The sequence below is a fragment of the Oratosquilla oratoria genome, chromosome 18, assembly GCF_046742065.1.
Source record: "Oratosquilla oratoria isolate Oo_2021 chromosome 18, ASM4674206v1, whole genome shotgun sequence".
Classification (NCBI taxonomy): Eukaryota; Metazoa; Arthropoda; class Malacostraca; order Stomatopoda; family Squillidae; genus Oratosquilla; species Oratosquilla oratoria.
The window spans coordinates 670,001-684,685 of NC_134794.1; the positions used below are offsets into that span (position 1 = coordinate 670,001).

At 42.8% G+C, this 14,685-nt stretch overlaps 2 protein-coding genes across 2 annotated transcripts in view; both read left to right on the plus strand.

Annotated features, from left to right (window-relative positions):
- LOC143034961 (uncharacterized) overlaps positions 1-391 on the plus strand; it is a 61,950-nt gene extending 61,559 nt beyond the window's left edge. The window contains exon 4 of the mRNA XM_076201305.1: positions 280-391. Within this exon, the coding sequence (XP_076057420.1) occupies positions 280-391 (112 nt within the window). The remainder of the gene's footprint in view (positions 1-279) is intronic.
- Positions 392-10,214: 9,823 nt separating this feature from the next.
- The window catches only part of LOC143034966 (uncharacterized), a 43,143-nt gene continuing 38,672 nt past the window's right edge, over positions 10,215-14,685 (plus strand). Inside the window, exon 1 of the mRNA XM_076201311.1 lies at positions 10,215-10,293. The gene's annotated coding sequence lies outside the window, so the exon portion shown is untranslated. The remainder of the gene's footprint in view (positions 10,294-14,685) is intronic.

Below are 14,685 nucleotides of genomic sequence, written 5' to 3' on the forward strand. Positions count from 1 at the left end.
CACGTCCTTTAAAAGGCTATATATAGTTCAATGTTAAGACCTTGACTGCTGATGATCAAGAAGAACTTCTGAACTTGAGACTACAGTGCCACATTATGAAGACGACCCCCCCCAAAAAAAAAAAAAAAAAAAAAAAAATGAAAAGCTCCCTGAGTGCGAGGTCCTTATTGATAATGTTGAAAAACTGGATAAGCAGAAGGAAGTCACGATTGAACCTCCATTCAAAATAGAAGCCATCAGTGAAGCTTCCAAAAACTAGAGGGAATCTCTAAAGTCAAGTGCTGGAGATGAAGCACATAAGGCTGCAAAGGAGCTTCGAGCCGATCCCAGCATCTCCATCAGAGATCAGATCCAGAGACCCCACGGAGAACCTGACAAAGAAACTGAATAAGCTGATAGATGCCGCTAATGCTACCAGTAGTGGTACAAAACTCCCCTAGTTCGTCTGGGGATTGTGGCCTCGGGGACTCTGCTATAGAAATGTTGATTTAACCCATAAGCCTGGAAACAAACAGAGTCCAATTCCCTCTCCAATTCCTACGACGACTTGCCAAATAGCGAAGAAACCAGGAGAAATCCTATACACCGATGGAACCCCCATGGACTAAGTAGTGTCCCTAACTTAACCAAGATGATATACCCTCCTCCATCCCTTTCATCGCCTCGATCTTTGCCGTCCTCGCCGCCCTGCATGTTGCCCGCAACCACCTCCCTCTCCACCTTACATGATGATGGTATCAGTTTCACGAAGTGCCCCACAAGCAGTGTCCACCCTCAAGTCCCACCACCCACTAGTCCACAAAACCCGTTGATGGATCATCCCAATCTCTTACCCGCTTCAAATCTATATCCTTCTTCCGGGTGCCATCTCAGGTTGGAATCCCCGGCAACGAACGAGCCGACAAGGCGAAATCTCGTAAGTAGCTCTTACGGTATCTCCAGTGCATAAACAGTAACATACCCCGAGCAGCAGCAATGCTCAATGCAGCATTTGTCAAAGGCGCTGGGAATAACACCCAACAAACCACCCAGAGACAAGCAAGCCCCTCGTGCGCCATGGCTGTCCACACGTTAACCTAGATAGTTCACGTTTTGAAGCCGCACTGCCCCGCCTAAAAACGGGACATTCCCGCTTCATACAGTACCTAATGACAAGAAACGACCCTCTCACCTGTCAAAGCAAAGCTCCCTTCACACACATAATACTAGTGTCTCCGATCTACACATCCCCCCAATCACCTGCTCTGTCGTCTACCTCCTCAAACAATAAAGACTCAACACTAAAACCTAGGCGAGAAAACACTATTGACATCTTTTGTCTCCACACAGCTTCGTTAAAAAAGACTTAACCAAAATATAGATACTACGATTAACTAGTCCAAGACAATGTGAAACGACAGCAATTGTCGAAGTCCATAAAAAAACGCGCCTACACGTAACCCCCACCCTTCCTATGGGTACGTGGCAGTAGCTTGGTTTAGCTGTTGGAATACCTAAGATGACCGTTTGGAGTGTAACGAAAGACGGCTAGATATAAGCACCTTACCACATCTCGCAAAAAAAATGCACTCGAGAGAAGTGTAGTGTTAGAAATCACTCGGTTCTGCGCCACCGTCGCCTCCTGCTGGCCCAAACAAAATGTGCGATGGCAGGGAAGGGTCGTCCCGAGACCTCCAAATCTCTCTTGTTTCTGCTGTATCCAGCCGTTAGGTCATCCCCGTACATACGTATATTGGCTGCAAGTCTTATGGATTCAGCACGTAGGGACTAATCACTTCTCTGTGGACCAGAGTCACGCGGCATTTTGTATGATTCTTGGAAAAGAATGCTGATCACTTTCCAGCCTCTGCTATGCCCGCACCCCACCCCACCCCACCCCACCCCACCCCACCCCACCCTGCTACCCTCCTCAACTTACCTGTGCCACCACCTCTTCGGTGCCATTTTAAAATTTTGCCCTCCCCCCTCCCCAAGCGCTGCCTATAGCTGACGGAATAACAAGTTGCGTGTTTCTCACAGATTTTTTTTCTCTGCCGTGCGCAAATCGCAGTGAATGAACCCACCGCATGTGTGTGTGTGTGTGTGTGTGTGTGTGTGTGTGAATGCAAGGTCAAAGAGGGAGAGGAGGAGAAGGAGGTCTTGGTGCATAGAAAGCTGGACTTTCGTTATCATTAGGCGTTTGGCCAGCGTGCAGGATTGTGCAAGTGCGTGGTGGGTGTCGCGGAAATAATTTTTTGGGATGGATCTTTGTACAGTGTAAGCAAAGCGGTTTCCTTCTCGCTTTGCACTCCCCACCCGAGTCCAAGGCTGTTCAAGTGCAGCGCTGCAGCAGGTTGGTTGTGTTCAGTACGGGGGTGGTGCCGGTGAATAGTGCCAGTTGGTTACCCCCCACACACACCACCCCATCTCCGCCCCTCACAATCAATGTCCGCAAGACCGATAAGCAAATGTATCGGCTTCCCTTCCTCCAACGCTCCCATCGATTTATTGGTTGAGGAACGCAGGAGCGGGCCTCGCTTTCGGGGCTCTCCCTGCCTGCCTGGTCGTCGTCGTCGTCGTCGTCGTCGACGCTCCCCACTACCCTCACCCTCAGCCTCCTTCCCCTTCCCCCGCATGATCGATCACCGCTGCCTCTTCCGATTGGTGCCGCGCGTGGGATCGATGATCGGTCCTGTCCGGGGATTGGTCAGACGGGATCGATCGATAGTCGGGAGTGGAGGGTCATGGCGACGGCCTGGCAGTTTCTACGGATACCGCGGGAGGCGAGGACCTTGGCAGCCGCCTCCTCCTCCGCCCTTTGCTCCCTCGCACGGACGCATTCTGCCTCGCCTTGACTCTCCTGCAGGAGGGTCCTCTGTTGCATACAGCCTCGTGCGACGCCCTTGCTAAGCCCGCTGGTGCAGGTCTTCTTCTGCTGTGTCCCATCAGGTTGGCTGAGCGGCACGAGGTGTGTGTGTGTGTGTGTGTGTGCGTGTGTGTGTGTGAGAGAGAGAGAGAGAGAGAGTGTGTGCGTGTGTGTGTGTGTTTCTGTGCGCCGCGAGTACGCGTGTGAGTGCGTCCGTACGTGTGTTCTCCCTCTGCTGCCGACGAGGTAGTACCCGCGAGTTTCGTATTGTCCGGGTGCCGCGTTGCGGCGGCGGCGGCGGCGGCGGGCGAGGGAGGGTTGTTCGCGTGCGGCAAACAAGAGTAACTGTACAACCTACCTGACCCCCGTCGTTAGTTAGGTGTTCCTCCCACCCGGAGGAGGAGGAGGAGGAGGAGCCATGGTGGGTCGGAGCAAAGTGTGGCGCCTGGCGCAGTTCGCCGACGGGGGTCGCCAGGAGGTGGAGTGTTGCGTGTGCAGGGCCCGCATCAAGTACGTGGGCAACACGACCAACATCGCGCGGCACCTCGAGATCAAGCACCCGCTCGAGTTCGCGGCCCTCGACCCGCTCAACACGTACGCCGCCCTCAACGCCCGCGTGCGCCACGAGCAGCAGGCGGCGGCCGAGGCGCAGGAGCAGACGCGGCGCGAGGAGACGGCCATCCGCCGCATCCTCGAGCACCACCGTCAGGAGCTCAAGCGGCAGACGGGGGCCCTGTCCGACAGCACGGTGGTCAGCAGCGGGGGCCGCACCACCATCACCACCACCATCGCCCCGGACGGCACGGCATGCTCACGCTCATGGCACGTTCCGGTCACAGGTGCGCACTCTTTGTCTATACTATAGCCCACTGACCCCACCCCCATGTTCCTCGTCGTCCCTCCCGTCCGCTCCTCTCGAGTTCGCCCCACCTGGGCCTCCAATCCAATCCCTAGGGGGAACCTTGTAAGGCCTCCTCCTCCCCCTCTCCCTATTCCTCTTCCTCCTCCTCCTCCTCCTCCTCCTCTTGGCCCTCATCAGCATTTCTGATGCACACTTCCCTATCATCTTATTCTCGTGTAGCTGTTAGGTTACTTGTTTAATGGTCGATGAGCGGGTGATTGATGTGTTAATGTTATATTTGGGACCGCAATGCACCAGATGCATTGGATAAACATGTTTAAACATGAAATGATGGCTGGGGTGTCTTCCCTGGGGCGAATGAAATCGCGTCGACTTGACGTCACGCTCTGTCGACATGACGTCAGGGCATGGTCGTTTCATCGATGCTATTCAGAACATATTTGTAATTTGCAATGATTTTGATTAATTACCTTCTGGGTTGTTTATGCACCTGGGTTGCAACTACCACGGTTGAATGTACCCACATTCTTGAACAGAAATCTCAATTGAGGTTAAATTGTGCTCTGTATGCATGCAATTTATGTATGAATGTAGAATTCATTATATATATATATATATATATATATATATATATATATATATATATATTCACTTGGTCTTTGGATCACGTGTTGGACTCGTGATCGACAGCTATTTCCCTCCTGGAAGAGAGCTCAGAGCTCGTAGGTCCGATCTATGGGTAATGCTATGACCTTGCACACACACACACACACACACACACACACACACACACACACACACACACACACACACACACACACACACACACACACACACCCAAATCCCCGCCCACGAGAGTCAGAGTAACGACCCGAAGCGCAGCGGTACCGAAATAATTTCGGCCCTGGGCAGGATTCGAACCAAGAACTGCGGGCCACTATTGTGGCAGTTCAGCGCTCTACCAACTGCGCCACCGTGTGTGTGTGTGTGTGTGTATACACACACACACACACACACACACATATATATATATATATATATATATATATATATATGCTGGGACAATGTGACAATTTGATGAATGTGGAAAAAGAAGTCACGAGCCTAGTTCCGAGTATTTGAGTTTATTCCTGGCCGGTTTCGCTCTATGCTTCCTTCCTCTGAAGAAGCATAAAGCGAAACCGGTCAGGAATAAATTTAAAAACTCGGAACTAGACCCGTGACTTCTTTTTCCACCTTCATCAACATATATATATATATATATATATATATATATATATATATACACATATATATAAATATATATATATATAAATATATATACACATATATATACATATATATATATATACATATATATATATGTATATATATAAGTATATGCTAATAAGAACACGGGTACGCGTGTTCGCTTATGCAAAGTAGAGCACTTGGAAAAGAAAAAAACGAAACAGAGCGCTTTCGTATATTACATCTTCAGTGCAAAAAGTACATAGTTAAACAGAAATACATAGTTTATATATGCATGTAGAAGGAACAAGGACAGTTTACATAAGAGGAGAAGACATTTACCCCCTAGAAAGCGGTAGGTCAGGTCGCAAGGGTCTGTGCGTCTCACTAATGAGGGAGGGGCGACATTATGTAAACTGTCCTTGTTCCTTCTTCATGCATATATAAACTATGTATTTCTGTTTAATTATGTACTTTTTGCACTGAAGATGTAATATACGAAAGCGCTCTGCTTCGTTTTTTTCCAAGTGGTCTACTTTGCACACACACACACACACACACACACACACACACACACACACACACGACTCTCGCCCGGGGCTGAAATAATATCAGTATCGCAGCGCTGAGGGGTGTTACTCCAACTCTCGTGGGCGGGGAGTTGGGGGTGTGTGTGTGTGCAAGGTCATAGCATTACCCATAGATCGGACCTACGAGCTCTGAGCTCTCTTCCAGGAGGGAAATAGCTGTCGATCACGAGTCCAACACGTGATCCAAAGACCAAGACCAAGTGAATACACACACACACACACATATATATATATATATATATGTGTGTGTGTGTGTGTATGTGTGAATGCTGAGACATTGTGACAAGTCTATCGAAATAAACACAATGTGAGGTCGAAGCCTTATTACGACGTTTCGCTTGTTACAACCATTTTCAAGTACGTAGTCGTAAATACACAGGACTTGAGATTAGATGAGAGGAACGGAGGGAGGTAGGGAGGGTTGTCACTGAATACTAGGAAAGGTTGAGGAGAAGGTCGACCAAATGTCTGGGAACAGGAAAGGTTAAGGATAAGAGGGAACGATTGGCTGGCTGGGTGAAGCTGATGTCCTTCACCCAGCCAGCCAATCGTTCCCTCTTATCCTTAACCTTTCCTGTTCCCAGACATTTGGTCGACCTTCTCCTCAACCTTTCCTAGTATTCAGTGACCACCCTCCCTCCGTTCCTCTCATTTAATCTCAAGTCCTGTGTATTACGACTACGTACTTGAAAAAGGTACAAGCGAAACGTCGTACTAATAAGGCTTCGTCCTCACATTTGGTGTGTTCATTTCGACAGACTTGTCGGCTAGTGCCACTTTCATACATATTGTGACAAATCGAGGAAGGTAAAGAAGTTCCGGGTCTAGTTGTGTATTTGTTCCTGGCCGGTTTCGCTCTACGCTTCTTCAGAGGAATGTGACTCTAGGGTGAAGCTGGCGATATATATTGAGAATCTTGGATCCCGCGTTCCCTACTAGAAGAAGGGGTCGCTCTTGTTCTGACCGAAGCATATAATGACTTACAAATTTGAAATACAGTTATTTAACCACTTTAGTAAACATCAGAACTGTTCTAAGCGTCCATTTGTACTTACACCCGAGTGAGAGGTGGCCAGACATCCGGCATTTTAGATCTAAGGCTCGTTTCACACGTATCGACTTTTCGCCGTGCTCTAAAATAACCGTGGGTGACTATGGACGCTTTCACACGTCACGACCACGAACCACGTCGACACCCATGGTTGAGAGCACGACGTCGTGTCGTGAACGGCGCACGGCGAAAAGTATGCATACATTCCGTCCGGCGTCATTTGTAGCCGGATGGGACTTGATGTAACTTTCAGGATCTTCTGTATGTTCTGAGTCACATTATTGCATCCGCTCTGTCACCTTTTTTTACCTATATGAGAATGTGTAACAGTGAGTCGAAAATGTATAAAATATTGTTCAAGGTGCACTAAAATATTTTCACGAGAATTATTTATTCACGAAATGGTACGATCATTTTGATGGCAATTTGAACCTTGCCGTTGTATCTCACAAATTCTTGAGGTCCAGTCATATGTGATATGAGTAAGTTAACAGTTCTTGTGATATTGTTTTTTTTAGTGATTTAAATGTTTTTAAGTAGTTCATACACATCGTAGTCAGACAAAATAACGTCTGACAAAATAACGTCTGACTCGGGTTGTCGCTAGACGGAGGATGTTGTTCAAAGCCGGAGTGTCCGGCCTGCCAACGATCAGTCTACTAGTATAAGTAGGCCATGGTGACGAGTGATGGCCTATTTATGTTCGATAAAATAAACAAATGCCGAGAAGAAAGACTTCATAAGGGCTAAGGAACACGGACCTCAGATAATTAAAGACGAGTTTTGCACTCTGCCGTTGTCACGTAGATTGTCAGAAGGAAAGGTGCCATTCATTGAGATGTCACCACAGACAAACATATATGGAACGGTCATATGTGTGGGTCATCATCACTAACAGTTCACCCGCCAAATTTTTACAATTCTTTTAGAAGTACTCTAAATAGACATTTAGACTTGACAGTCCACGGTGAATAGGTCTGAATTTGTGAAAAGCTCAATAGTACTCTCATTTCCTTTGTACTCTTGGTGGTTATTTGTATTAAAGAAATTGTCGATTCGTTCCATGGAACGTTTGTCGAATGTATGAAGGAGGCATAAAAGAATGTGGTTGGAGCCCAAACACTGAAGAGTCATAATTGTGTCTTAGATAACACCAGTAAGATAGAATTTTATTAGACATACTGATTTCGTTATTGTTTTGCAAGCATGTCTCCCGCTTTTTTGTCAGTGTCTCGCATTTTTACAAATATTTGGACGGGGCCGAAGCCAAGGTCGGCGAGGAAGGTGAAGTTACTAGCAAAGACTATATAGGAAAGATGGGAAAGCTTCTATCTTTTACTAATAAGAAAACGTCATCCATCCAGCGTGAATGCGCGCCATCTATCGACAGAGCCGCAAACTATAAATCGGAAGTGGCGTAGCGCGGCTTTCAAATCATACTTAACTTGTATTATATATAGTGTTTATGGAAATTTTAAAACTGATCCTTTCGCTAAAATAATCAACATCTCGAAAAAGTTTTACTTTCTCTTTATAAAATAATGAGTAGTAATTTTATGACTTTTGCATGCAAACAAGACTATTTAATATATGCTTTACACACATGATCATATTTATAAAATCAAAAGTTGGTAAAATACTTCTGCATAATGCATCATTCATTACTAAATATTTGAAATTGAGTAAACAATTAAGATTTAAAAGGTTATTTTATTTATATTTATCTTATTATTTCTGTAATATCATGTTTTTCTTGTTTGTGCTTGTGCTTATGTTTGAACTTTGTATACTTATTCAAGTATCTGTACACAAATTATACAAACAAGGATAGTAAAAGTTTGGTATACATGAGATTCTTTTATTTGCAACAAAGCAATACTGTCTTGTAAAGAACATATACCAAACAAACTAAAAGAAATAACATTATTCAACTTCAAAAATGAACCATACATCAGGCAACCAAAACATGCAATCAGATATTAAATACCAAACAAAACATTGGAAAATCAGTAATCAAAAACAATAATATGAAACAAAAATAAACAAAGAAGCAGACATAACATGCATATTAAGCAAAAATAAAGCAAAAAATGTTAACAGAACAAAGGAAAACCCCAAAAGCAAACAAACAAAAATATATACATATGTAGCAAGACAGGTACTGTATTGTAAAAAACATAGACAAAAATAAAAGGATGAACATGCAAGAAATAAGTCACAAAATCAAACAAACAAGATTTGCAATCATACATAAAATAATTTTGCAGAGGATAAAAACGTAATTTCTTTGATCAAATGACATGGAAATCACACATTTTAAAGAAAATAAGTCAAATAATGCAACCATATGCTAGTTTTTTTTATACAAAATCGTGCATTTGAGTATAAACCGTCCTTGTTCGGCGTTGGTCGGCTATTAGTGAGTCGGACGGCATTCGTAGCTGTGGTTGGTAATTTTGCAGAGGATAAATGCGTAAATTTTCTTTGATCAAATTGCATGAAAATCACACATTTTAAAGAAAATAGGTCAAATAATGTAACCATATGCTAATTTTTATATAAAATTATGCATTTGAGCAAAAGCCGTCACTGTTTGGGTTTGGTCGGCGTTGGTCGACTTAGGTAATTTTGCAGACGATAAAAACGTAACTTCTCTTTGATCAAATTGCATGAAAATCACACATTTAAAAAGAAAATTGGTCAAAATAATGCAACCACATGCTAATTTGTATATAAAATTATGTATTTGAGCAAAAGCCGTCATTATTTGGGTTTGGTCGGCGTTGGTCGACGTTTAGTGAGACCGTAAAAGAACAAGCATAACACAGAGAAATCATTCAACAAAAACCGTTAAATTTTAAAACTACCAAAGAAGCAGTCACAACCTACAAAAAAAAAAAAGAAGAAACATACATGCGATTCAACTTTTTTTTTTTTTGCTGTGTATTTGGCCATTTATTCAAAATTAAGGTAAAAGTTTATAACTTTACCACATAAGCAGAAGCTAAGAACATGACATAACTATATCAAAGTTGCTGTGCCTGCCTGGGACTGCCATAAAGATATGGTATGAATTTGACATGATCAATTCATATTTCTAGATATTTGTAAGGTATTCATCTATAATTTTCATTTCCAAGCTAAGTGACACTGCACTGAGTCTGACATAAAGATAAAGAAGATTTTAACTATCATACTATGTTCTATTTTATTCCTCCATTTTCTGTTAAAGTTTCCATGTATTGTGTATGTTGAATCTCTTACCTTTCTCTATCTTTAGGAAAAACTTGAAGTATTAGATGGGGAAAGGCATTTTTTTCTTTTTGCACACCACACATGGGTGATAGTTCCGCCCACACTCCATGATTGAATGTCCCGCTTAATTGTAAACAAACAGACGATGCAGTTAAAAATGGTGATTGGCGTACACGCCATCTAGTGAGAGAGCCGCACAGTAAAATGTATGTGGACGATGCGGCTCTCCGTGAGCTTTCCCGTCTTTCCTATATAGTCTTTGATTACTAGGACAATGTGAGAGGAAGGGGATGGGAGTGGAGGAAGGATAGGGTGGGTGGAGAGTTTGGGGTGTGGGGTGAGCGGAGGAGGGGGACTCGAGGGAAGAAGCAGCAGCAGCAGCAAAGGTTTCAAAGCCTTGCGCGCAGTGAAAGGAAAGGGTGTAGTGGTGCGGGATTTAAAAACGCCGAGTATTTCTTTCGTAAGTGATAAGATGTGGTGGCATTCTCTCATGGGAAAGGAAGTGTTCTCCAGTGATATGATATAGTGAGTGCATAACAGTGAAACAAATACAATGGTAAAACTACGTGTTGAGAGCCTGTAAGCCAGGCGACGGTGGGAATCCCATGGCTGACTGCATATTCCGCTGCCAAGGAGAGACGAGGCATTTTTCACTGGGTCGGTGAAATATCAACCGATATCAACGCCGTGTTCTAGTACTTTTGAAATACTTCTTCTTTATTACTTTGTTATATTGTGCAAGACGTATCATTCGCAGTGTTCACGGTAGTTGGGGTTTGTGTGGTGTGGTCGTGTGCTCGTATTTTCACAAATATTTGGACGAGGCCGAAGCCAAAGTCAGGGAGGAAGGTGCAGTTACTAGGACAATGTGAGAGGGAAGGGAGCGGAGGAGGGGTAGGGTGGGTGGGGAGTTGGGGGTTGGGGGTGAGCGGAGGAGGGGGCGACATGTGGGGGATTGGAGGGAAGAAGCAGCAGCAGCAGCAACGGTTTCGAAGCTTTGCGCACAGTGAAAGAGTAGGGCGTACTGGTGTGGGAATTAAAAACGCTCATTATTTCTTTTATAAGCGATAAGGTGTGGTGACACTCTCTCATGGGGAAGGAAGGATTCCCCAGTGATATGTTGTAGTGAATACATGACACTGAAACAAATACAACGGTAAAACTATGTGTTGACAGTCTGTAAGCCAGTGACGGTGGGAACCCCATGGCTGACTGCATATTCCGCTGCCAAGGAGAGAGACGAGGCATTTTTCACGCGGTCGGTGAAATATCAACCGATTCCAATGCCGTGTTTCAGTACTTTTGAAACCCATAGTTTTTACTATGTTATATTGTACAAGACATTACAGTTATAGTCGCAGTGCTCACGGTAGTTGGGGGAGGGTGTGTGGTGTGGTCGTGTGCTAACGTCATCAATAATTGAATTGTTTTCGTGTGATTAGTGACAACATAAAAGTATGGGATTTCGTAAGTTGTGCACCTTCCAATGCGAAAATAGCAGTAGATATTGTGACTGTCAGTAATAGATAATTGGCTTATATGCAGGTAAAGCTGGTAGCAGTAAAAAATTGTCATATCGTCGAAAATAAGACAGATCATTAGATGATTAGTCTTTCAGAAATACGTATTCTCTATTGACATGCTAAACTGATATCAGATATATCATATATATCAAATGCGCTCAATTCCAAATCAAACTAAAATCATGTGGTGTCACATGTAAACAAGCTCATAAACAAAACAAATTGGTATACAGTGTAACACCAATATTCAGTTGCTTATGAAATGATGGCAATGGGTTTTGTTTTAGTAACACGTAAATAAACATGTTTCCTCCTCTTTTTTTATTGCATTTGAAAGATTATATTTTCTATGGAATGGTTAGGTTAGGAGCTATTGGACAACTAAAGTTTCATGATAAATATCCATGCTTTCGTATTTCTGAGATTGTACCATGGTACCAAATACCGCTTTGTTATAGGTTACTAAGTGAATGTAATGCCCATTCACTTTGAATAATTATTGTTGGGAGGCCTCCAGTTTTCTGGTTCTGTTCTAGGAATATGCCAATGTATCTTTCACTTTTTTCATTATTTGAAGTTGAAAGATCTATTTATTCTAGGGATAGTTAGGCTAAGTTAGGTTGAGATCTATTGGACAATGTAACTTTTATGGTGAATATCAGTTAAAATTCCAGAATCACTCAAACATGGATATTTAACATGAAATTTATGTTGACCAGTATCTCCTAACCTAACCTTACCTAACCTAATGTAACCATTCCATAGGAAAAATAGATCTTTCAAAGTATACAAAAAAGAAAAGTGAAAAACATGTTTGATACTGGAATAGAACCAAATATCTGTGTTTGCATCATCCTGGAATTTTATTGTATTTCTTTGCCACAGTGATCGTTGGAGGGGTAAATCAAAGTTGTTACAACCAAGCTTGTTTCACTTGTAAATTTTGTGTTGGTATACCCAACTGTTGTACATTTTTAAAAACGTTTTACCTTGTTAAATCTAAGCCAAGGCAGCTCTACCTATATTATTATGATGCCGTTTAACCACCTCGGTATGATGATATCTACGTAGGTGTCATGAAATGTGAGTGGGTACACGAGGATGCCAGCGTCAGTATTTTGATTATGTATATTTTATGTAGTTGTATATGAGTTACCCCCAGATTCTGTGAACTGGTTTGATCACATATTCTGTGTTTATTAATACTCAGAGTAAAAGAGAATGAGTAATACAGCAATGACTTTATATTTTATAATGCGATTATTGAAGTGGTTAATTGATTTATTGTATTCCACCCTCTGTGGATGCCACAAAGGATGACCTCTACTTTAGCTAGGTAATTCTACTTCCCAGATTGTTCAAGGATCTGCCAGGGACTTGCCAGCAGTGCTCAGGTATCTCAATGTTAGGGGCTCATCAGGTAGTTGCAGGCCATTTGTCCAGCAGCCACTTGAAAGAGTCGGTTGTGACCTGTCAGCTGCTGAATATCCTTTGGTGTAGTGTTGAATAGTCAAACTAAATTATTTGTGTATGAATTGTGGACACTGGTTGCAGCTTTCTGAGTTGATCTCTGTGTCTCAATATTTCATCTTTTCATTTTCTTGTCAGTTTTATGATTGGCTTGTGATCAGTTTGCCCATTCTTGGCCAGGCACATTCTGTGGTGATTTTAAAGGCAGACTATCTTATCAGGTAATTTCCAGTAGTGATAGTGGAGATCCAAATAGTAGTAGTATCGTATGGCTTTCTCACACCTCCAACTTTGTATTTGCTAGCCAAATAGTGACTGGTGTCAACTACACTGATGACACTAAGATACCCTTTGTCATTTGTAGGACTGAGACAAAACTTTTATGTCTCTGTTGCAATTGTCGTGGTTCTCTAGCCTTTGCCTTGATACATCAGTTTATGAATGCAAGCAAATGTGTATTTACCAAGTTGAGTGTTATGGGCCTGAGAATCATGGCATCTGGAATGAAATTAGGGAAGTTCTCTGTTATGGAATGGGACAATACTCTCATTAATACATGGGAGACATTATTATTGTCATTATTATGAAAACCTAGTCTGGCAGGGACCAGCAGTTTACTTGCATAGAGTAGACCTGTACAATGGTTCTTGAGGATGATCACCCTGCAGCTTGTCACCATCCTTATCCTTGTAGGAGGCACTCGATCTCGAAACTGGCCTCAATAGCTCTTATCCGCATTCACCATTTTTACATCACTTTTCCACGCAAGGGGTGTCAACAGTTAACTCCCTAGCAAATGGTGGCATGAAAGAGCCCTGCAAATGCTCAAGACAGACAGCCAGCCAGCCAGCAGTCCAAACATTTCTGTCTAGAGGGATCAGTGGAAGGGCCCAATGATCATTCTCAATTGACCTTCAGTTTCTGGTCAAAGAAACTTGAAGCAATAACTTACTGTAGTGTCATTATTTTTATTTCAGCTGTTGCATTTGAAAATGTAAGTTAAAATGGAAACTGAATACTACATATATCATAAACATACCAATGGCTTTTTGGTAAATTTTTTAGAAGTGCACACCTATGTGATATAGCAATAGAAAATTAATTATTAATTTTGTAAATTATAATACATCAACATAATATACAATTTTCTGGGCAGAAATCAATAACAAAAATGTTGCTAAAACAGATTTATTAACAAAGTTGCAGTGGTTGAATGGTACACCATGTTTGTTTTGATAGATGCTGAGGTTGAAGAAGTGAAAGGATGATAAATTCATCTATTCTAATCTAACCTAACCTATATTTAGTAATTTGGTACCTGAAATTCCAAGGATCATCTGGGTCGTCGTCATGGATGCTGACGGCCTGATTATTATTGTACCTTGGGCAATTAACAGATAATGGCAGAACCCCATGTTCTCTCAAAAAGTCCAAGGAAACCCCAATGTCTTTGTAACAGCATTTATTAATGTCGCCTAGAGTTGCAGAACAGCAGGTCCACAACGTGAAAAGCCATCATCTAATTGGACTGAACAAATGACAACATGGCGTCTGGACTGTATCGTAGTGGCTTTGTTCGTTAGCATATATGCTTGTAGCAAGTTTTTTGTTATTTCCACCAAGAAAATTGCATATTATGTTCATATGCTGTAATTTACAAAATTAATATTTTATTTTCTAATGCTATATAGCATAGGTGGGCACAACTAAAATAATACCAGCTTTTCCCCCTTACAAGAGATGTAGCCACAGTCAAAGGTCTGAGTCCACTACCACCCATTTCATCCCCACCCACTCCACTCCCATTGACCACCCCTCCCTCCCTCTTTTTTTGGCTCCTCTTAGGTGATGGGATGATC